This window comes from Nyctereutes procyonoides, unplaced genomic scaffold, assembly GCF_905146905.1.
Source record: "Nyctereutes procyonoides isolate TBG_1078 unplaced genomic scaffold, NYPRO_anot_genome, whole genome shotgun sequence".
NCBI lineage: Eukaryota > Metazoa > Chordata > Mammalia > Carnivora > Canidae > Nyctereutes > Nyctereutes procyonoides.
The window spans coordinates 23,816,929-23,838,912 of NW_026575135.1; the positions used below are offsets into that span (position 1 = coordinate 23,816,929).

General features: G+C 39.6%; 2 protein-coding genes and 1 non-coding gene across 3 annotated transcripts in view; 2 read left to right on the forward strand and 1 right to left on the reverse strand.

Moving 5' to 3' along the window:
- The window catches only part of UBE2R2 (ubiquitin conjugating enzyme E2 R2), a 115,328-nt gene that overhangs the window by 84,083 nt on the left and 9,261 nt on the right, over positions 1-21,984 (reverse strand). The window lies entirely within an intron of this gene.
- On the forward strand, positions 9,939-10,041 carry LOC129495364 (U6 spliceosomal RNA). Its single transcript, XR_008661521.1, has one exon. It is a non-coding gene; the product is annotated as a U6 spliceosomal RNA (small nuclear RNA).
- LOC129495095 (TATA box-binding protein-associated factor RNA polymerase I subunit D-like) lies at positions 18,424-19,950 on the forward strand. The gene has a single exon (XM_055302449.1). It carries the CDS (start codon positions 18,935-18,937, stop codon positions 19,751-19,753), a length of 819 nt encoding a protein of 272 aa, XP_055158424.1. The 5' UTR covers positions 18,424-18,934; the 3' UTR covers positions 19,754-19,950.

Sequence of the window (21,984 nt, forward strand, 5' to 3'; positions counted from 1 at the left end):
CTGAAGAAAGAACACAACACTGCCTATAGCAATGCCTAAACAAATGACCACAGTCTGATAGAGGCTCTGAATCCACCTACCACTTTGTAATAAATACAGAGGATGAAGATACATGCCCAAATGTAACACTGCATTACACACAAGCAGTAAAATTCAAACTTTGGCCAGGGTTCTTCAACAGAAAAACGGTAAAGAAAAGAGAGGGGCTGAGTGGAAGAAACTTAAAAGACACCAAATTTGTAAAAATGAGTAACACTGGGCTGCCTGGGTGGCTCAGTGGTTTGGCGCCGCCTTCGGTCCAGGGCCTGATCCTGGAGACCCAGGATCCAGTCCCTCGTCGGGCTCCCTGCATGGAACCTGCTTCTCCCTCTGCCTGTGTCTCTGCCTCTCTCTCTCCTCTCTGTGTATTCTCATGAATAAATAAATAAAATCTTTAAAAAAAATGAGTAACACTATACTATCTACAAATGTAGTTAGTGATAAAAACTATAAAGAATAAGGAAATGATTACTGTAAGAGTCAGAACAATGGTTATTTGGGAAGGGATAGGGAGGAGGTTATAATCAAAAAGGGACATCTCAGGGATTCTGGGATAGCTGAGTTCTATTTCTTGACCTTGATGTAGTCTCATGGATATTTGCCTTATCAAATAAAAAAAAGGGGGGGGGTGCCTGAGTGCTCAGTCGGTTAAGTGTCTGACTTTGGCTCATGTCATGGTCACAGGGTTCTGGGATTAAGCCCAGCATCGGGATCTCTGCTCAGCAGGGAGTCTACTAGTCTCTCTCCCTTTGCCCCTCCCCCACTCGTGCTTGCATGCACACGCGCTCTCTCAAACAAGTCTTTAAAATATATACATATATTTAAAAAATAAAAGTGTGTGGGTGAGATTTTCTGCTTATTTTACAATGCAAATATTAAATATGTAGAACAAGGGCACCTGGGTGGCTCAGTGGTTGAGCGTCTGCCTTCAGCTCAGGGCGTGATTCCAGTGTCCCGGAATCCATATCCGCATGGGGCTCCCTGCAGGGAGCCTGCTTCTCCCTCAGTCTGTGTCTCTGCCTCTCTCTCTCTCATGAATAAATAAATAAAGTCTTTAAAAAAAATGTAAACAACAACACCATTGTCTTAGAAGTCTGTAAGGCATGTGGAACTAAAACGTAGTATCAGGGGCAGCCCCAGTGGCTCAGTGGTTTAGAGCTGCCTTCAGCCCAGGGCCTAATCCTGAAGACACAGGATCAAGTCCCATGTCAGGCTCCCTGCATGGAGCCTGCTTCTCCCTCTGCCTGTGTCTCTGCCTGTGTCTCTGCCTCTCTCTCTCTCTCTCTCTCTCTCTCGAATAAATAAAATCTTAAAAAAAAAAAAAAAGGTAGTATCAGTAGCACAAAGGGCAACACAGAAAGACTGGAGTTCAATTGTTATATGGTTCTTGCAATTTTGAAAAGCACTAACTTAAACTAAACTGTAATAAATTAGGAATGCAGATTGAGGGGCACCTGGCTGGACTCTTGCTCTCCAGGTGGTAAGTTTGAGCCCCATGTTGGGTGTAAAAATTAAACAATGCAGACTGAAATACCGAGGGACTGAAGGCAGTGGTTCTTACCCAGAGGCAATTTTATGCCCCAGAGGACATCTGAGAATACCTGAGACTTTATTGGTTGTCACAACAGAGGGAGAGACAGTTGCTACTAGTACTTAGTGGGTAGTAGCCAGGGATGCTGCTAAAACATCCTACAACACACAACAGCCCCCTCCCTACCCAACAACAACAAATTATTGGCCTCAAAAGTCAATAGTGTTAAAGTTGAGAAACTCTTCTTTAGAGTAACCAATAAAAACTGTAAGAATGTATAACAAAGAGAAAAAAAATGCAACAATTCCATTTATATGAGGTTGAAAAACGGGCAAAACTAAACTATGGTGATGTAAGTCATCAAAATAATTAGTGGTTATAGGCTTTTATTTTTTGTTTAAATAAGCTGCAAACCAGTGTGGGGCTTGAACTGACAACCTGAGATTAAAAGCTGCATGCCCTGGATCCCTGGGTGGCTCAGCTGTTTAGCGCCTGCCTTCAGCCCAGGGCCTGATCCTAGAGTCCCAGGATAGTGTTCCACATCAGGTTCCCTGCATGGAGCCTGCTTCTCTCTCTGCCTGTGTCTCTGCCTCTCTTTCTATCATGAATAAATAAATAAAATCTTTAAAAGAAATTAAAAAAATAAAAGCTGCATGCCCTATGAATAAGCCAGCCAGGAGCCCCTAATTAGTGGCTAATAAGGAGTAAGCATATGGACTTGGAAGTGTTCAAAGGGTACCTATTGGAGCACTAAAAATATTCTCTCTTGTTCTGGGCAGTGAATACAGGAGTATATAGTTAAAAATTCATTAAGCTGTACGCTTAAAGATATGTACACTTTATATATAGTGTACCTCAACTGAAAAAAAAAAAAACTACTGAGCAGATAATCAAAGATTATCAGACTTGAGGTTAAGTCTAACATGAATCATTCTTATCAAAATAACAACCTGGAACAAACAGTCTATGAGGAAAAGGTAAGCTTAAAAACCAAACAGGGTGGGGAGGCTCAGAGGTTTGGCACCTGCCTTTGGTCCAGGGCGCAATCCTGGAATCCCAGGATCAAGTCCTGCGTCAGGCTCCAGGCATGGGGCCTGCTTCTCCCTCCTCCTGTGTCTCTGCCTCTCTCTCTCTCTCTATGTCTATCGTTAATTAATTAATTAATTAAAAAAAAACAGGGGGATCCCTGGGTGGCGCAGCGGTTTGGCGCCTGCCTTTGGCTCAGGGCGCGATCCTGGAGACCCGGGATCGAGTCCCATATCGGGCTCCCGGTGCATGGAGCCTGCTTCTCCCTCTGCCTATGTCTCTGCCTCTCTCTCTCTCTCTGTGACTATCATAAATAAATAAATTAAAAATAAATAAATAAATAAATAAATAAATAATAAATAAATAGGGTGGCTCAGTGATTGAGCATCTCTGCCTTTGGCTCAGATCATGATCCCAGAGCCCTGGCATAGACTCCTGCATCTGGCTCCCGGCAGGGAGCCTCTCTGCCTCTCTCCCTGTGTCTCTCATGAATAAATAAATAAAATCTTTTAAAAAGTTAAAAATAAAAATAATTTTTAAAATTAAAAAGCAAAAAACAGACAAACAAACAAAAAACCAAACACCTCTGGAAAGTACAACCAGGGATATGAGAAGAGGTAGTAAGATATTCAGCATATAAAATTTTTCACTTAATATCATCCTACAGGGGCACCTGGGTGGCTCACAGTCAGTTGAGCAGTTGCCTTTGGTTCAGGTCATGATCCCAAGGCTTCCTGCTGGATGGGCAGCCTGCTTCTCCTCCAACACTTGTGCTCTCCTGCTCTCTCCCCCTCTCTTTCAAATAAATAAATAAAATCTTAAAAAAAAAATACATCACCCTACAATATTTTTGCCTTGCACATATTATTACTTATGAAGTTAAAACTCAAAATGGTTTTGCTAATACTAATAGCAACTAACATTTACTGAGTGCTGTTTACACAGCAGGCACATTCTAAGTACCTTTACATGTACTAACCTATTTAATTCTCACAGTATTCCTAACAAAGTACAGGCCACATTTACCCCCTTTTTACAGACAAAACTAAAGGCCTACAGAGGTTAACTAATTTTCCCAGGACCATGGGCTTAAAACCAGAACCTAACCATCTGACTCCAGAGCTCATATATTTTTTAAAAGATTGTATTTATTTGAGAGAGACAGAGAATGGGGAGTGGATGGACAAACAGACTTCCGGCTGAGCGCAGAGCCTGATTTAGGGCTCCATCCCAGGACCCTGAGATCATGACCACGAAAGGCAGACATTTAACCAAATAAGTCAGCCAGGCACCCCCAGGGCCCTTATTTTTAACCACTATTTATAATGCCTCTCTATTAACATTAAGGAAGAATGAGATTAGCACAAAAGTGAAAGGATCACTAAAATACATAATGCCCACTCTCTAACTCCACTGAGAAATAAATATTAATAGGTTAAGTTTTAACCTTGAGTCTATAGTCTCTAAAGCCATTTGTAGACACTAAAATCACAATCCATAAAAACCCCCAAAATTAATTGCACTAAGTAGCACTTAGCAAAAAACAACAAAAAACACCCCAAAAACCAATAACAAAAACCTAACTACGAGCCTTTACAACAGAAAGTAAACATAATTCAACTTTTACTCACTGCCTTCTACTTGATTAACCCATGAGGGCATACAACAAAGAATAATACACTACTCTATAGGTCTCAAGTAAGATATTCTCCCATGGATCTTCATGGTTAGCTCTATCCTTTCCTTATTCCATAAGCGGTATTTTTTCAGAAACATCTAAAATGTCACACAGAAAGAATTGTAATACCCTCTTCCCAAATTTAGACCCTACCTTCACCTTCTCACTATTGTCTCCTTAGCACTTAACCACTTTCTAAGAGCTCATGTATTTTTTGTTCACTGTCTCTCTCTCCTACTAGAAATAAGCACCATGAGTCAATTGTTTTGTTCACTGTATCCTCAGCACTTAAAATGGTGCCTTATCACAGTAAGTACTCCATACTGGTAAACAGAAGTATACACAAATAAAAATGACAAACTAAATTTTCTCCATGTTTCTGAAGATAACATTGATAGTTTTAATCATGGAAGACATAAAGATGATTTACTTATAGGCCCCAAATCCTTCTCTAAATGATTGTAAAGCATTACACAACAAGCTAAAATATTCAGCTTAGCAATACTTTTTACTAGTGTTCTCATTTTCTAATTAAATTTATTGCTGCCTCAGAAATACATTAGATATGTTACAAAGTAATTTCCTTGTCTGAACAAAAATCAAACTATTTTCCTTGTCTGAAATAAAATCATTATATACCAAAAAAAAAAAAACTCATCATATACAAATATCCTTAGAGTAAAATTACACAAACTATTAACATAAAAATTCCAAAGCTTAAGGAAAAACTCTGACTATAATTTCACAGGTGTGTATGTGTCATGGTTGCATGGAAAGAGGTTATTTGGTGATACAGAAGCATATAAACATAAAAAATAAATTTTAAAGTACCCTCTTGGGGTGCCTGGGTGGCTCAGTGGTTGAGCATCTGCCTTTGGCTCAGGTTGTGACCCTGGGGTCCTGAGGGATCAAGTTCCTCATAAGGCTCCCCAAGGGGAACCTGCCTCTCCCTCTGCCTATGTCTATGTCCCTACCCTTCTCTGTCTCTCTCATGAATAAATAAAATCTTTTAAAAAATAAAGTGCCCCTCTTTTTGGCTAATAAAAAATGTGTATGTATCTTTGGAACATAAAGGCATTCTACTCATAAAGCAAAACAGAATCATACCAATTATTCAGGAATAGAACAAGAATCAGGAATCAGAATCACCTGGAAATGCCCACCAGATTCCCATGTCCCTCCCCACAACATTCTGATTCCTTTCTCAGTTATGTAGTTTACAAATACATTCTCCTAGTTCATGGCTTATCTTTTCATTCTCTTATCTGTGTCCTTGACAGAAAATAATTTTCAATTTTCATGAAGTTCACTTCATCAATTATTTCTTTCAGGGTTCATGCCTTTGGTGTTGTATCTAAGAGCTCTTTGCCAAACTCAATGTCAAGGAGACTTTTTCCAATGCTATCTTCCAAGGGTTTTACTGCTTTGTGATTTATATTTATCAACCATTTTGAGTTAATTTTTGCATAGGATACATTATACAGGTTGAGGCTCACTTTTTAACATACAGATGAGCGATTTTTGCAACATCATATGTTGAAAAGACTATCCTTTCTTCAGTGAATTATATTTGCACCTTTGTCAAAAAAAAAAAATCAGTGGACTATATTTGTATAAATCTATTTCTGGGGGCAGCCCTGGTGGCTCAGCGGTTTAGCACCGCCTTAAGCCCAGAGTGTGATCCTGGAGACCCAGGGTCGAGTCCCACATCGGGCTCCCTACATGGAGCCTACTTCTTCTCTCTGCCTGTGTCTCTGCCTCTCTCTCTCTCTCTCTCATGAATAAATAAATAAAATCTTTTTAAAAAATCTATTTCTGGGTTCTCTGTTTCTTTAGTCCAATATATCACGCTGTCTTGACTGGCATTACTGTATAGTGCATATTAAAATTGGGTATTGTGAGACACCTGGGTGGCTCAGTGGTTGAGCGCCTGCCTTCTGCCCAGGGCATGATCCTGGAGTCCCAGAATCGAGTCCTATATCAGGCTCCCTGAATGAAGCCTACTTCTCTCTCTGCCTATGTCTTTGCCTCTCTCTGTGTCTCTCATGAATAAATAAAACCTTTAAAAAAAAAAATTGGGTATTGTGAATCTTCTAACTTTGCTATTCTTTTTCAAAATTGTTTTGGCTGCCGCGTCTGGGTGGCTCAGTCAGTTGAGCTTCTGACTCTTGGTTTCTGCTCAGGTCATGATCTCTCATGGGCTGTGAGATAAGAGACTTGAGGCAGGCTCCATGTTCAGTGGGAAGTTGACTTGAGATTCTCTCCCTTTGCCCCTCACCCTACTCACACATACACACACACTCTCTTAAATAAAATCTCTTAAAAATTTTTGTTTGAGCTAATTTCTTTAATTTTCCATATATAATTATTTAAAACCAAGGCATAGTAGCCAACTTTTTTTTTTTTTTTTAAGATTTTATTTATCTATTTGACAGAGAGAGAGTACAAGCAGAGGGAGTGGAAGAGGCAGAGGGAGAGGGAGGAGCAGGTTCCCTGCTGCACAAAGAGCCTCATGTGGGGCTCAATCCCACAACCCTGGGATCATGACCTGAGCCAAAGGCAGACACTTAATCAACTGAGCCACCCAGGCTCCTGACTCTTTAGTGATTTCTTAGCCCTCCAGGAGATTGGTATTTTTACTATTGCACCTTATCTTGTCAAAACCAGTTCAAAGTATTCTCTCCACAAATATTACAGAGAAGCTCATAACTTTTGACCAAATATATCCATTACCAGAACTAATGTGAAAAACACACAAATATAGATATAAAAAATGTATTCAACATAGCATTTTTTTTATGATAGTCACAGAGAGAGAGAGAGAGAGAGAGAGAGAGAGAGAGAGAGAGAGAGAGGCAGAGACACAGGCAGAGGGAGAAGCAGGCTCCATGCATCGGGAGCCCGATGTGGGATTCGATCCGGGTCTCCAGGATCATGCCCTGGGCCAAAGGAAGGAGCCAAACTGCTGCGCCACCCAAGGATCCCATAACATAGCATTGTTTAAAAAACAAAATTTAAAATAAAATTTAAAAAATAAAAAAATAAAGCAAAATAAATCCCCAGGTCCAACAAAAGAGAAAAGATCAAATAATAGATAGTTGGGAAAATGTTCAAAATACATTGTTTGAAAAAATGAATAGACAGGGATGCCTGGGTGGCTCAGAGCATGATCCCAGGTCAAAGATGGAGTCGCGCATCAGGCTCCTTGCAGGGAGCCTGCTTCTCCCTCTACCTATGTCTCTGCCTTTCTCTGTGTCTCTCATGAATAAATAAAATCTAAAAAAAAAAATACACAGTATCTGATTTTTTAAATGAACGATGGCATATTCAGAAGAAAATATACTAAAATAATTATTATTTCTAGGGGTGCCTAGCTGGCTCAGTCCCTAATCTCAGGGTCATGAGTTCAAGCCCCACACTGGGCACAGAGTTTACTTAGGAAAAAAAAAAAGTTTTATTTTTAAGTAGCATCAATACAAGTGACTTTTTCATAGGTTCAGGAACTTTTTAAAACTTTCTACAATAAACATGTGTCAATTTACAAGGGGGACTAACATTTTATTTTTTAAAAGGTGTTACTAGGGATCCCTGGGTGGCGCAGCGGTTTAGCGCCTGCCTTTGGCCCAGGGCGCGATCCTGGAGACCCAGGATCGAATCCCACGTCGGGCTCCCGGTGCATGGAGCCTGCTTCTCCCTCTGCCTATGTCTCTGCCTCTCTCTCTCTCTCTCTCTCTCTCTCTCTCTCTCTCTGTGTGTGACTATCATAAATAAAAATAAGTAAATAAATAAATAAATATAAAAGGTGTTACTATTTTCACAGTAAAATACAGTAACTGTATTAGTCTGTAACTCTTATGTATAAAGTTTCTTCATAGGATATGAATTATCCACATGACAATGTTAGGAGAGCCTACTCTAAACCCTACAAATTATTCTATCCTACTGATATGACAGTGACAAACACAATTTTCTCCATGTTTATCTTCATGTTTAACTGGGGCAGAATTTTAAGTACAATATTTTAAATTACATCATCTACAAACAACACATGTAGAAAGATACTTGCAACAAGCAATACATCTAACAAATGATTTATCTTCTTTATACAAACAGCCTTTATCCTATATATATTTTTTAAGATTTTATTTATTTATTCATGAGGAGTGACACAGAGAGAGAGGTAGAGACATAGCAGAGGGAGAAGCAGGCTCCATGCAGGAAGCCAATGTGGGACTCGATCCCAGGAGTCCGGGATCACGACCTGAGCCAAAGGTAGATGCTCAATCACTGGGCCACCCAGGTGTCCAGACTTTATCATATTTAAAACAAATAAAAACTTAACCTAAAGAAAAATGAGCAAAGGACAAGTATAGGTAACATATATTTGTTACAAAAGGCCAATGAGGGATCCCTGGGTGGCGCAGTGGTTTGGCGCCTGCCTTTGGCCCAGGGCGCGATCCTGGAGACCCGGGATCGAATCCCACGTCGGGCTCCTGGTGCATGGAACCTGCTTCTCCCTCTGCCTGTGTCTCTGCCTCTCTCTCTCTCATTCTATGTGACTATCATAAATAAATAAAGAAAAAAATATTAAAAAAAAAAAAAAAAAAAAAAACAAAAGGCCAATGACATGAAAGCTAAATTTCATTCACAAAAGAAACCACCATAATTAAAGCTGATTTATCAGAATTGCAACTTTTATACTCTGACAATACCCATACACATTATGTAATAAAGATTAGTATTTCTTAAGGATAGTTTGACTTTCTAGTAAGATTTAAATAGTTATCTTTTAATCCAGCAAATGTATTCACAAAAATATAGATATGAAAAAATGTCCCTTTCAGCTTTGCTTGTAAGAGTAAAAAACTAACAATCAATAGGGAAATAGTTAAATAAAGTATATCCTTAATTGGAATATTGTGCAACAGTTACAAATGCTGAGACAATCCATAAATATTGATAATAGATCTCCAAGATAAACCATTAATTTTAAAAGATGCAGAAAAATGCAAAATACAATCACTTTTTTATTTTTTTTAAGACTTAGAGGGGCGCCTGGGTGATTCAGTGGTTGAGAGTCTATTTTGGCTTAGGTCATGGTCCCAGGATCCTGGAACTGAGTCCCACATCGGGCTCTCCACAGGGAGCCTGCCTGCTTCTCCCTCCCTCTGCCTATGTCTCTGCCTCTCTGTGTCTCTCACAAATAAATAAAATCTTAAAAAAAAAAATTTATTTTAGGGGCACCTGGGTGGCTCAGTCAGCTAAGCATCTGTCTTTGGCTTAGTCATGATCCTGGAGTCCTGAGATCAAGACCCCCAACCAGCTCCCTGCTCAGTGGGGAGTCTGCTTCTCTCTCACCCTCTGCCCCTCCCATACTTCTGCTCACTCTCTCTTGCTCTCTCAAATGAATAAAAAAAAAATCTTTCTTAAAAAAAAAAAAAAAGATCTATTTTAGAGATAAAGAGTGAGCATGCATGTATGCAAGCAGGGTAAGGGGTGGGGGAGAGAAACTCAAGCAGACGCCTTGCAAAGTGGGGAGCCTGACCCAGGGCTGGATCCCACAACCCTGAGGATCATGAGCCTAAACCAAGCGTCGGACACTTAACTGACTGAGCCACCCAGGCACCCCTAAGTATAACTATATTTATAGTTCAAAAATGCAGAGTGCTCACTTAGGCAGCACATATACTAAAAATTGGAATACAGAGATAAAGCATGGCCCCTGTGGAAAAATGACACACAAATTCGTGAAGCATTCCCTATTTTTTAACTGAGTGGGGAAAAATTGGAGAGGAAGACAAACTATGAGAGACTCCTAACTCTGGGAGACAAAGGGTTACAGAAGGGGAGCAGGCAGGGGGATGGGTGACTGGGAGACAGGCACTAAGAAGGGCACTTGATGGGATGAGCACTGGGTTATTATACTATATGCTGGCAAATTGAATTTAAATTTAAAAAATTTGAAAATTAAAATAAAAATGCATAGATACATTTATATATGCACAGAATTTTTCTGGAGTATTAAATGACAGTTAAGTGATTTTCAGGGAGAGAAAGACTTTTAAGCTGCTTGAATTTTTTCCTAGAAAACCAATAAATTAATGCCCTTACTACATGTCGCTCATTACATCATTAATGTTATGAAATTCCAGTATAATGCCTACATGATAGATTTCATGCCAAGGGATTTAGTATTTTTCTCCACCAAATCTACTAACCTAAATTTAGTTCCATGAGATAGAGAAGGTGAGATATAACTAGACCTTGCATGGGAAGTTTTATTAATTAAAGCAGAGAAGAAATATTGTGGAATAAATAAGGAGCTAGCTAAGTTTGGGGTTAGAGCTTTCCATGATTATGTCTGGTGACCCCAGTGTTAGAAACATAGTAACCTTCTATTACTCTTAGTATTAGGATAATATCCTTCAGTTTGTAATACAATATAATTATCCTGTTCAAACAGTGAATTCCTTAAAACTGAAGAGAGCAGTTCAGTAGTTAAACATATTCAATTGCCAACAAATAAAGTTAAAAAAAGAGAGAGGAAAAAAGTGTTGGTGAAGATGCAGAGAAATTAGAACAGACATTTCTGGTAGGACTATTCGAAGGTACAGCTACTCTGGAATATAGTCTCAGTTCCTCAAATGGTACACAGAGTTCTCATATGACCCAATAATTCTATTTCTGGGTAAATACTCAAGAGAAATGAAAACGTGTGCCGTGATACTTATACACTAATGTTCATATTAGCATTATTTTCAATAGCCAAATAGTAGAAAACAATTCAAATGTTCATACACTGGAACATTAACCATGAAAAAGAATGGGATGCCTGGGTGGCTCAGTGGTTGAGTATCTGCTTTTGGCTCAGGTCGTGATCCCAGGGTCCGGGGATCGAATCTCGCATTGAGTTCCCCACAGGGAGCCTGCTTCTCCCTCTGCCTTTATCTCTGCCTCTTTCTGTGCCTCTCATGAATAAATAAAATCTTTAAAAAAAAAGATGAGGGATCCCTGGGTGGCGCAGCGGTTTGGCGCCTGCCTTTGGCCCAGGGTGCGATCCTGGAGACCCGGGATCGAGTCCCACGTCGGGCTCCCGGTGCATGGAGCCTGCTTCTCCCTCTGCCTGTGTCTCTGCCTCTCTCTCTCTCTCTGTGTGACTATCATGAATAAATAAATAAAATCTTTAAAAAAAAAAATGAAAAGGAAGTATTGATACATGTTTACAACACAGGAACTTTGAAAATATTAGGCTAAGAAGCCAGTCACAGAAGACCATATATTATATTTGATTCCATTTATATGAAATATAAACCTGTACATTTACAGAATAGGCAAATATATAATCATAGAAAGTAGACTGGCTGTCTAGAGCTTGGGGAGAAACGGGGAGTGACTGATAATGGGTATGGGAGTTTTTTAGGTGATAAAAATATTCTAAAATTTATGTTATAATGGTTGTAAAACTGTGAATATACTAAAAAATACTCAATTATTTATTTAAATAAGTGAATGTATGGCATATGAATTATATTTCAATAAAGTTATTTATTTAAAAAAGAGGGGGCGCTTGGGTGGTTCAGTTGGTTAAGCGTTCAGTTCTTGATTTTAGCTCAGGTCATTATCAGGGTCATGAGACAGAACTTGCATTAGGCTCTGCACTGAGCATGGAGCCTGCTTAAGATTCTTTTTCTCAGGGCACCTGGGTGGCTCAGCGGTTGAGCGTCTGACTTCGGCTCAGGGCGTGATCCTGGAGTCCCAGGATCAAGTCCCACATCGGGCTCCCCACATGGTGCCTGCTTCTCCCTCTGTCTGTGTCTCTGCTTCTCTCTCTGTGTCTCTCATGAATAAATAAATAAAATCTTTTAAAAAAAAAAAAAAGATTCTTTTTCTCTCTGCTCTCTAGCTCTCCCTCCCCCTCTCAAAAAAAAAAAAAAAGAGAGAGGTAAATCTATCAATTTAAGAAAGTCTTAAGAGGAATATCAACCAGATGTAACTGTGGATTTTATTTTGTTTTTTTAAGATTTTATTTATTATTCATGAGAGACACAGACATACCCAGAGGACTTAATCCCAGGCCTCAGAATCCACACCTGAACCAAAGGGAGACACTCAACCAATGAGTTGCCCCGGTACCCCTGTGGATTTTATTTTGGACCCTAACTCAAACTCACTCAGAAGTTTATCCAAGAGGGACACCTGTGGAGCCTACTTTAGAAAATAATAAAACAATAATAATAATAACACAATTACATTTTTAAAATGAACTTGTATCTTTTTGGGACGCCAATATTTAAGGATGAAAGGACAGGATGTCTGGCTTTCCCTTAAAACAATTTAATTAGGAGTGTAGGTTAGAGGGGGTGAACCCGAGAAGATTTCAGTTCGTTCAGTGAACTGAATTTTAAAATATAAGTTGGAGTTTCCCCGGACTAAAGACAGTAGGAGAAAAGTTGTGAAGGGCATTCCAGGAAAATAACAACTTAGGCAATAGCACTGTCAAAAATTACCAATGGGGAAAGAACTAGACATACAGTTGGAAAAGCAAGTAAGAACCAGATCATGAAGGGCCCTGTATGCCACACAAAAAAATTTTTACTTAAGATGAGCTTGTAGTTTCTTTCTTTCCTTTTTTTAAAATTAATTAATTAATTAATTAATTATGTTGCAACAAGTCAGATTAGAGCTTTCAAAAGGTTACTCTGGTAGCATCATTGACTGGAGGGATGTAAGACAGTAGAGGCTACTGTTGCAGTCCAAGTGAGTGACAAATGAGTATAAACTTACATGGTAGCAGTAGGAATGAAGAGGAGATAAATACCAAAGACATGAGGTACTAAAAATAATTGGATATGTGGAAAAAGGAAGCAGAAATCATCTTCACTGATTTCCAGCTTCTAGGCTCGTGGAGTGGGTAGACACTGTCCAATATCCAGGAGGATAAGCCCAATATAGAAGACACTTACGAAGAAAAGTAGAATCCAGTTAGTGTTTAACTCTTTAGTATAAATAAGACATATTTTTTTTAAAAAGCCATACTAGTAGAAATGTCTAATATGCCTAATGAGAGATGTACACTTCAGGACATATTTGGTAGCTCAAACAATAACCCAGGAGAGCTTGTTTATAATAATTCACACATATAATAATTTAACCTACTTTTAAAAGTCCCCTCCTTACACCACCTTGTTAATAATTAATTCAATCAGGGTATATATGTAAACAGCATATAGAAGATGTAATGAATCTTTTATTTAGAAGACTTTAGTATATATGATGGGGGTACATATATACACATATTTGGCTAAACTTCACCAAAGTTATTCTTTACCCACAATGTATGCACATAGAATATTATCAAAGCACAAATACAGCTTTAAAAATGTGCTTTTGTAATTACTCTGATTTTTAATGTATCAAGAACCAAATATTCATAACAGGGACAACACCTGGGTGGCTCAGCAGTTGAGCGTCCACCTTCAACTCAGGGCGTGATCCTGGAGTTCCGGGATCGAGTCCCACATCAGGCTCCCTGCATGAAGCCTGATTCTCCCTCTGCCTGTGTCTCTGAGTCTCTCTCTGTGTCTCTCATGAAAAAATAAGTAAAATCTTTTAAAAAATAAAATAAAATAAAATATAAAAAATAAAATAAAATAAAATATGTCTTCTGATATTCTAAAAAGCAAGGCTAAAACAGAACCAGGTTATTTTGTTTTATTTCATTATATTTTCCAAGTGAGGTATAGCAACCTTTATCTCCACGGGACCATAGAAATAGAGGTCTAGATTGCTATGGATGGCAGGTTTTGTTAATGCCTCTCACAACATTGCTCTAATATTCTTAACCTCGGGACGCCTGGGTGGCTCAGTGGTTGAGCATCTGCCTTTGGCCCAGGGTGTGGGACTCAATCCTGGATCCCAGGATCACATCGGGCTCCTTGCAGGAAGCCTGCTTCTCCCTCAGCCTGAGTCTCTGCCTCTGTCTCTGTCTCTCATGAATAAATATTTTTTAAAAATAAAAAATAAAATTCTTAACCTCTCCTACATAAGTTTTACAGTACTTTTTAAAGATTTTATTACGGGCAGCCCCAGTGGCTCAGCAGTTTAGCGCCGCCTTTCAGCCCAGAGTGTGATCCTGCAGTCCCGGGATCGAGTCCCACATCGGGCTCCCTGCATGGAGCCTGCTTCTCCCTCTGACTGTGTCTCTGCCTCTCTGTGTGTCTCTCATGAATAAATAAATAAAATCTTTAAAAAAATTAAAATTAAAATTAAAGATTTTAATTCATTAGAGAAAGAAAGAGTATGCATGCCTAAGTGGGTGCACACACAAGCTGAGGGTGGGGGGGACCCTGGGATCAGGGCCTAAGAAGAAGGCAGACATTTATTGGACTGGGCCACCCAGACACCCCAGTATTATAGTATTTAAATTACAAGAGGAATCCTACACAAGGATCATAATTTGCTATATTACTATATAACCAAGATTTCAATCTTAATTTTTAGCTAAAACTTTAGTCATCAAGAACATGAGTAATTAAGCAGTACAAATATATTTAGCCATTTTAGTCCACCACATGTCCTAGACTAGGGGCTGACCACCTAAGGTCTATGAAGAAAATTCAAGTATCAGTAATCCCTTGAAATTGCATGCAGAATTTGGAGAGAAGGGAGCTGTCATTCTCAAAGAATGTGACTCCCTAAAACATAAGCATTTACTCTTTTAGGTCCTTTGTCAAGTGCTAGGGAATTCAAAGACCCAGTGGCATTTTTTTTTTAAAGATTTTATTTGGGATCCCTGGGTGGCGCAGCAGTTTGGCGCCTGCCTTTGGCCCAGGGCGCGATCCTGGAGACCCGGGATCGAATCCCACGTCGGGCTCCCGGTGCATGGAGCCTGCTTCTCCCTCTGCCTGTGTCTCTGCCTCTCTCTCTCTCATTCTATGTGACTATCATAAATAAATAAAAATTTTAAAAAAAATTTTAAAAAAAAGATTTTATTTATTTATTCATGAGAGACACACAGAGAGAGAGAGAGAGAGAGGCAGAGACACAGGCAGAGGGAGAAGCAGGCTCCATGCAGGGAGCCCGATGTGGGACTCAATCCCAGGACTCCAGGATCATGCACTGGGCAGAAAGTAGGCACTAAACCGCTGAGCCACCCAGGGATCCCCCCCCCGCCCCGTGGCATTTCTTAATGAGTTCATGATCTAAGAGCATTTAGACACACACACTACCAGATTTGGTCACAATAGAAAAAAAAAATTTTAACACTAGAAATAACTGATTTCCTTAATATTAATATAATAGTTATATATCCTCAAGTAACTTTTCCAGTTTTGCAACCTCCTAACATTATTTTAATGTAAGGAATCTCTTTGTACATAACTCATTCCATACTTCACCAATAGAAAATCTGCAGAAAAGTTACATAAGGTAGAGATTAATTAAAAGCTCAGGAAGGGCACTCATTTTAAAGCCCACCCCCCTTTTTAAAAAGATTTTGGAGAGGGGATCCCTGGATGGCTCAGCGGTTTAGCGCCTGCCTTTGGCCCAGGGCATGACCCAGAGTCCCGGGATGGAGTCCCAAGTCGGGCTCCCTGCATGGAGCCTGCTTCTCCCTGTGCCTGTGTCTATGCCTCTCTCCGTGTGTGTATCTCTCTCATGAATAAATAAATAAAATCTTAAAAAAAAAAAAAATTTTGGGGGAGAGAGAGAGAGAGAGAGAACACAAGACAGGAGAGGGGCAAAGAGAGGAAACAAGTAGACTCCCAGCTGAGGGATCCCTGGGTGGCGCAGCGGTTTGGCGCCTGCCTTTGGCCCAGGGCGCGATCCTGGAGACCCAGGATCGAATCCCATGTCAGGCTCCCGGTGCATGGAGCCTGCTTCTCCCTCTGCCTGTGTCTCCGCCTCTCTCTCTCTCTCTGTATGACTATCATAAATTTTAAAAAAAACAAAAAAGACTCCCAGCTGAGTGTGGAGCCTGATGCAGGGGTTGATTCCAGGACACTGAAATCATGACCCTCTGAGCCAAAACCAAGAGTCAGACATTTAACTGACTGAACCACTTAGGTGCCCCCTACAGCCCTTTTAACACAAGATTCTTTAAATTCTAAATCTGCTTCTCCCTCTCTTCCATGCTCACGTTCTCTCTCGCTCTCTCAAATAAATAAAATCTTAAAAAAAAATCTTAAATCTAAATTATACATAATTTCCATATCTTCAATAAGGCATTTCACTCTTTGTCTAGCAAATTTTGTCTTATTCAGAGTAAATGTTGAAATATGATTAACAAATTCCAAAGAACACAGGGTAGGAACCCTGAGAACACAGTTATTATACTTGAAAAAAACAAAAACAAAAGCAAACCTTAGCACCAGAGTTTTTCCACAGGGCTTAGTCCTTAACAGCTTGAATACACCATTATCCCTGTTTACCCAATGGGGGAAAAGGCAGTTGACTGATTAAGATCAAGATGGACCTTAAGTAATAAGGGTTTCATTTTTTTTTTTTTTAAGCCCAACTACAAGAATTCAAACGAGTTTTGCTCCCTTCAGAGCAAATACCTCAGAAGACTGGCTATATTCCCCCACTCAAACAGTGCTACACCCACACTGCTCAAAACAATTCAGAATTCCTTTTTTGAGAACTGCCTTCAGAGCCTATTGTACAATTTCTTAATGTTCTTATTAGTGGCATATCCTTATTTCTTTAGTGTGGACTTTGTTTTGTTTAATATCCAAAACTGACTCAGATTCAAATGGGAAATAATCTGAGTAATCCTATTTTTCAATCAAAAATGACATGTGAAAAAAAAAATGACATGTGAAGGGATGCCAGGGTGGCTCAGTGGTTGACAATAGCCTTCAAATAATTTGAAACTTTTCTTCTGAAATTGTTGGCAGAGGCACAGGGAAAATTAGTGTAATACTTTATTTTCACATGTCATTTAATTATTTATTGGGATGCCTGGGTGGCTCAGTGGTTGAGCGTCTGCCTTCAGCTCAGGGTGTGATCCCAGAGTGTCCTGGGATTGAGTCCTGCATTGGGCTCCCTGCACAGAGCTTGCTTCTCCCTCTGCCTCTGTCTCTTATGAATAAATAAATTCTTTTTAAAAAGTTATTTAGTTTTAGGGAAAGGCAGAGGCAGAGGGACAGAGAGTCTCTTAAGTAGACTGTGCTGAGTGTGGAGCCCAAGCTAGGGTTCAATTTCACCACCCTGAGAACATGACTTGAGCTGAAATAAAGAGCAGGAGACTTTGACTGACTGCACCACCCAGGTGCCCCTATATTCACATCATTTTTTTTTAAGATTTTATTTTATTCATGAGAGACACAGAAAGGCAAAGAAATAGGCAAAGGGAGAAGCAGGTTCCCCAAGGGGAGCCCAATGTGGGACTTGATCCCAGGACCTCTGGATTATGACCTAAGCCAAAGGTAGACTCTCAACCACTGAGCCACACAGGTGCCTCTAAAGATGCTGAGAGGTAAGGAATACCACTTAACAGACTCAGCTGAAAGAACAACCAAAAAAGCTTTAACCAGGGACCCCTGGGTGGCACAGTGGTTTGGCACCTGCCTTTGGCCCAGGGCGCGATCCTGGAGACCCAGGATCGAATCCCACGTCAGGCTCCCGGTGCATGGAGCCTGCCTCTCTCTCTCTCTCTCTGTGTGTGACTATCATAAATAAATAAAAAAATGTTTAAAAAAAAAAGCTTTAACCTTAAACTGTTCAAGTGTCCTATTCTGATTAAATATACTTCGAAAAGTATTAGGGCATTATTATTTTAAAAGCATAACCCAGGGATCCCTGGGTGGCGCAGCGGTTTAGCGCCTGCCTTTGGCCCAGGGTGCTATCCTGGAGACCCGGGATCGAATTCCACATCGGGCTCCCGGTGCATGGAGCCTGCTTCTCACTCTGCCTGTCTCTGCCTCTCTCTCTCTCTGTGTGTGTGACTATCATAAATAAATTTTAAAAAATTAAAAAAATAAAATAATAAAAGCATAACCCAATATTGCATTAAGAAATTTACTTCCTCGTATCATCCTCCTATTGTCATTTCTGTGAGAGATGTAATATCATTTCTATCCCCAGAACTAGTATTCTTAGATGTGTATTTCTTAACACCAGCACCAACCTACTCCCTGCTTAATGAGAAAGTTGCTACTAAACAAATTTGCCAATTGAAAACAAAAATCCTTGGGACACCTGGGTGGCTCAGCAGTTGAGTGCCTGCCTTTGGCCCAGAGCGTGGTCCTGGAGTCCTGGGATTAAGTCCCGCATCAGGCTCCCTGCATGGAGCCTGCTTCTCCCTCTGCCTCTCTCTGCTGTGCGTCTCTCATGAATAAATAAATATATAAATTGTTTTTAATTAAGTAATTAAAATTTTAAAAATCCTTCTGCAATAGGATTTATCATTCTCTAATTCAAGCAGTCCAAAAACAACAACAAAAAATCTGCTTTTTCCAGTGAATTTAAGATATAAACTGAAGTCATCATAATAATCTCAACCCATAATTGGAGGGACAGTTAATTGTCCTTGTGACCTTTAAACTTATGTAAAATTCTCTCCTTCCGCGTGGTTGTTGAGAACTCTGAAGCAAACAAGTGGTGAATACAATTTGGAGAGGACTTGGGGGAGAATATGTAACGAATTTTCTCAACCTATAATGGCATCTAATTCAGCTGTAGAAATTGACAATGAAAGTGATAATTCTTCTGGTAGCAGCTTATTTAAGACTCAGTGTGTCCCTTACTCACCAAAACAGGGTCAAAGAAACCCTATTAGAAAGTTTGTTCGCTCATCTGGAGGTGTTGAAGCAAGGGATTCATCTAGTGACTCCTCTTTTGAACCAAGACCACTGACTTTAAAAGCTATTTTTGAAAGATTCAAAAAAAAGAAATGTAAAAAGAGGAAATATAAGCCAAAAGAAAGACCAAGGGGAAGACCAGAAGGAAGAAAAACCACTAGACCCTCCCAAATAAATAAGAAACAAGTTAAAGACAAAGGATCTGGGTTCCCATTTTTAGAATCTGAGAATGTACAAAAGCCATTACCATGGAGAAAGATTTTAACCTTTGACCAAGCGGTGGCAAGAGGATTTTTCAACTACCTTGAAAAATTGAAGTATGAATACTATCTCAAGGAATCCTTGAAACAAATGAATGTTGGTGAATATTTAGAAAGGGAAGATTTTGACAGTCGTAGATACAAATACTTGGATGATGATGTATCTCTCTCTCCTATCAAAGAGTCAGAAACAGTGGAAGAGGCTGCAACAACTCTTGAACATGATGACGGATGTGATATCAAATTGGTGGACAATAATGATTCCATAGTAAGTTCTGAAATGCCAAAGAAAATGAATCTGTATTTAGGACAAGAGGAATATGCTGAAGAAGCTTCTTCGTCTAAAAAGAGAGCATCAAAATCCAAAAACATGGGACAGAGGATAGAATGGTCTGAAAAGGAAGAGATAGGAATATGAATATTAAGGCTTTTCACTTGAAAACAGTGCCTGGACTTAAAGGACAGTGACAGCTGTGGATTGAACAAAAGTTTGTTTTAAAAGTGCTATTTTGGGGCAGCCCGGGTGGCGCAGCGGTTTAGCACCGCCTGCAGCCCAGGGTGTGATCCTGGAGACCCTGGATCGAGTCCCACGTCGGGCTCTCTGCGTGGAGCCTGCTTCTGTCTCTGCCTGTGTCTCTGCCTCTCTCTCTCTGTCTCTATGAATAAATAAATAAAATCTTAAAAAAAATAAAAATAAATTAAAAAAATAAAAGTGCTATTTTGAAGATCATCACTCTGGCTTTGGAACTACGGTGATTGCGGGCAGAAGGAATCACATGTCAAATATCTTAAATAAAAATTTATTAACTTTGTCAAATATCTTAAATAAAAATTTATTAATTTTAAATAAAAAAACTTATGTAAAATTTTAAATAGTTCCTTATAAAAACCTCATAAATTTAATTTCCTTAAAGCTCCACTTTTATACCTTCAAACATATACAAAGTAGTAAGAAGATCTCAGTAAAATAATACTACAGGCTTTAAAGTCAAGCAGTCGGGGATCCCTGGGTGGCTCAGCGGTTTGGCGCCTGCCTTTGGCCCAGGGCGCGGTCCTGGAGTCCCGGGATCGAGTTCCATGTCGGGCTCCCGCCATGGAGCCTGCTTCTCCCTCCTCCTGTGTCTCTGCCTCTATGTCTATCATAAATAAATAAATAAATCTTAAAAAAAAAAAAAAGTCAAGCAGTCTAGTACTACAACTTGATACTACAACTTTCTAGCTGAGGACCCCTAGGGAACTTAAATGAGCTCTGTGTGACTCAGTTTCCCTATAAATAAAATGAGAGTAACAGTAACCAAACCTCAAAGGATTATGAAATATTCTATGTAAAGTACATGGCACATTATAAGCACTCAATAAATGCCAAATACTAATATCTACATTACTGTACTAAGGATAGTAGCAGCGTGTATCTGCAAATAGATACAGCAAAGATTTTAATATGTTTTAGGTACTCATTCTACTTACCTTGCCAATAGGTTCAGAACAGCAATTTACTATTTGTGTTATAACAAAAACATTTTTACATTTCTTATTAAAACAAATCAAATGGAAGTGTTTAAAGTGGACTACTGGGATCCCTGGGTGGCGCAGCGGTTTGGTGCCTGCCTTTGGCCCAGGGCACGATCCTGGAGACCCGGGATCGAATCCCACATCGGGCTCCCAGTGCATGGAGCCTGCTTCTCCCTCTGCCTATGTCTCTGCCTCTCTCCCTCTCTCTGTGACTATCATAAATAAATAAAAATTAAAAAAAAAAATTTAAAGTGGACTACTTACTGTCAATGTATCTTGAATATTTTTCCAAAATCTGAATTTTTTTAAAGATTTATTTATTATTTATTTATTTATTTATTAATGAGAGGGGGGGGCAGGCAGAGACACAGGCAGAGGGAGAAGCAGGCTCCATGCAGGGAGCCCAACATGGGACTGGATCCCGGATCTCCAGGATCACACTCTGGGCTGAAGGCAGCACTAAACCACTGAGCCACCCGGGCTACCCCAAAATCTGAATTTTCTAATTCTCATATAGAATATTTACATACAGACGTTGGGAATCTGATCTATAATTATCTGTTCAATTTGGTATCTATTTTCCATTCACTTCAGAATCACTTCATTTAAAGGTATATAAGTATAAGCTCTGAAGAACAAATTTCTTACGGAATAAAGTAAAAATAAATTAGTTCTATGTTGACAGAACACATCCAAAGAGGCTCAGTCTTGCTCAGACATCTCTGTAGCTATATGTGAAACAGTATAAAAGAAGTTCAGGAACTTACAAGAATTAGATGACCTCTCAGCAAGGTGGAGTTCTGTAGTCCTAAACCCTGAACTTCTAACTCTTCCTGTTATTTCCCCATAACTAGATTAGCAGAGGTGGAACGATCTGTTAGATGGCCTCCTTTATTTCACTTGCCTCCAACAAGACAGGTTCTTCTGGAACCGTAAACTAGGGTCAGTAATACTAAGTTGCAAAGATGGAACAGAAGGTTTTACCATGACAGGTTGTAGTTATGTTGAAAAATGCTCTAACTGGTCTTAAAACTTTAAAATTTGGGGCACCTGGGTGGCTTAGTGGGTTAAGCATCTGACTTTGGCTCAGGTCATGATCTCTGGGTCCTGGGATGAGCACTGCCTCCAACTTTGCAC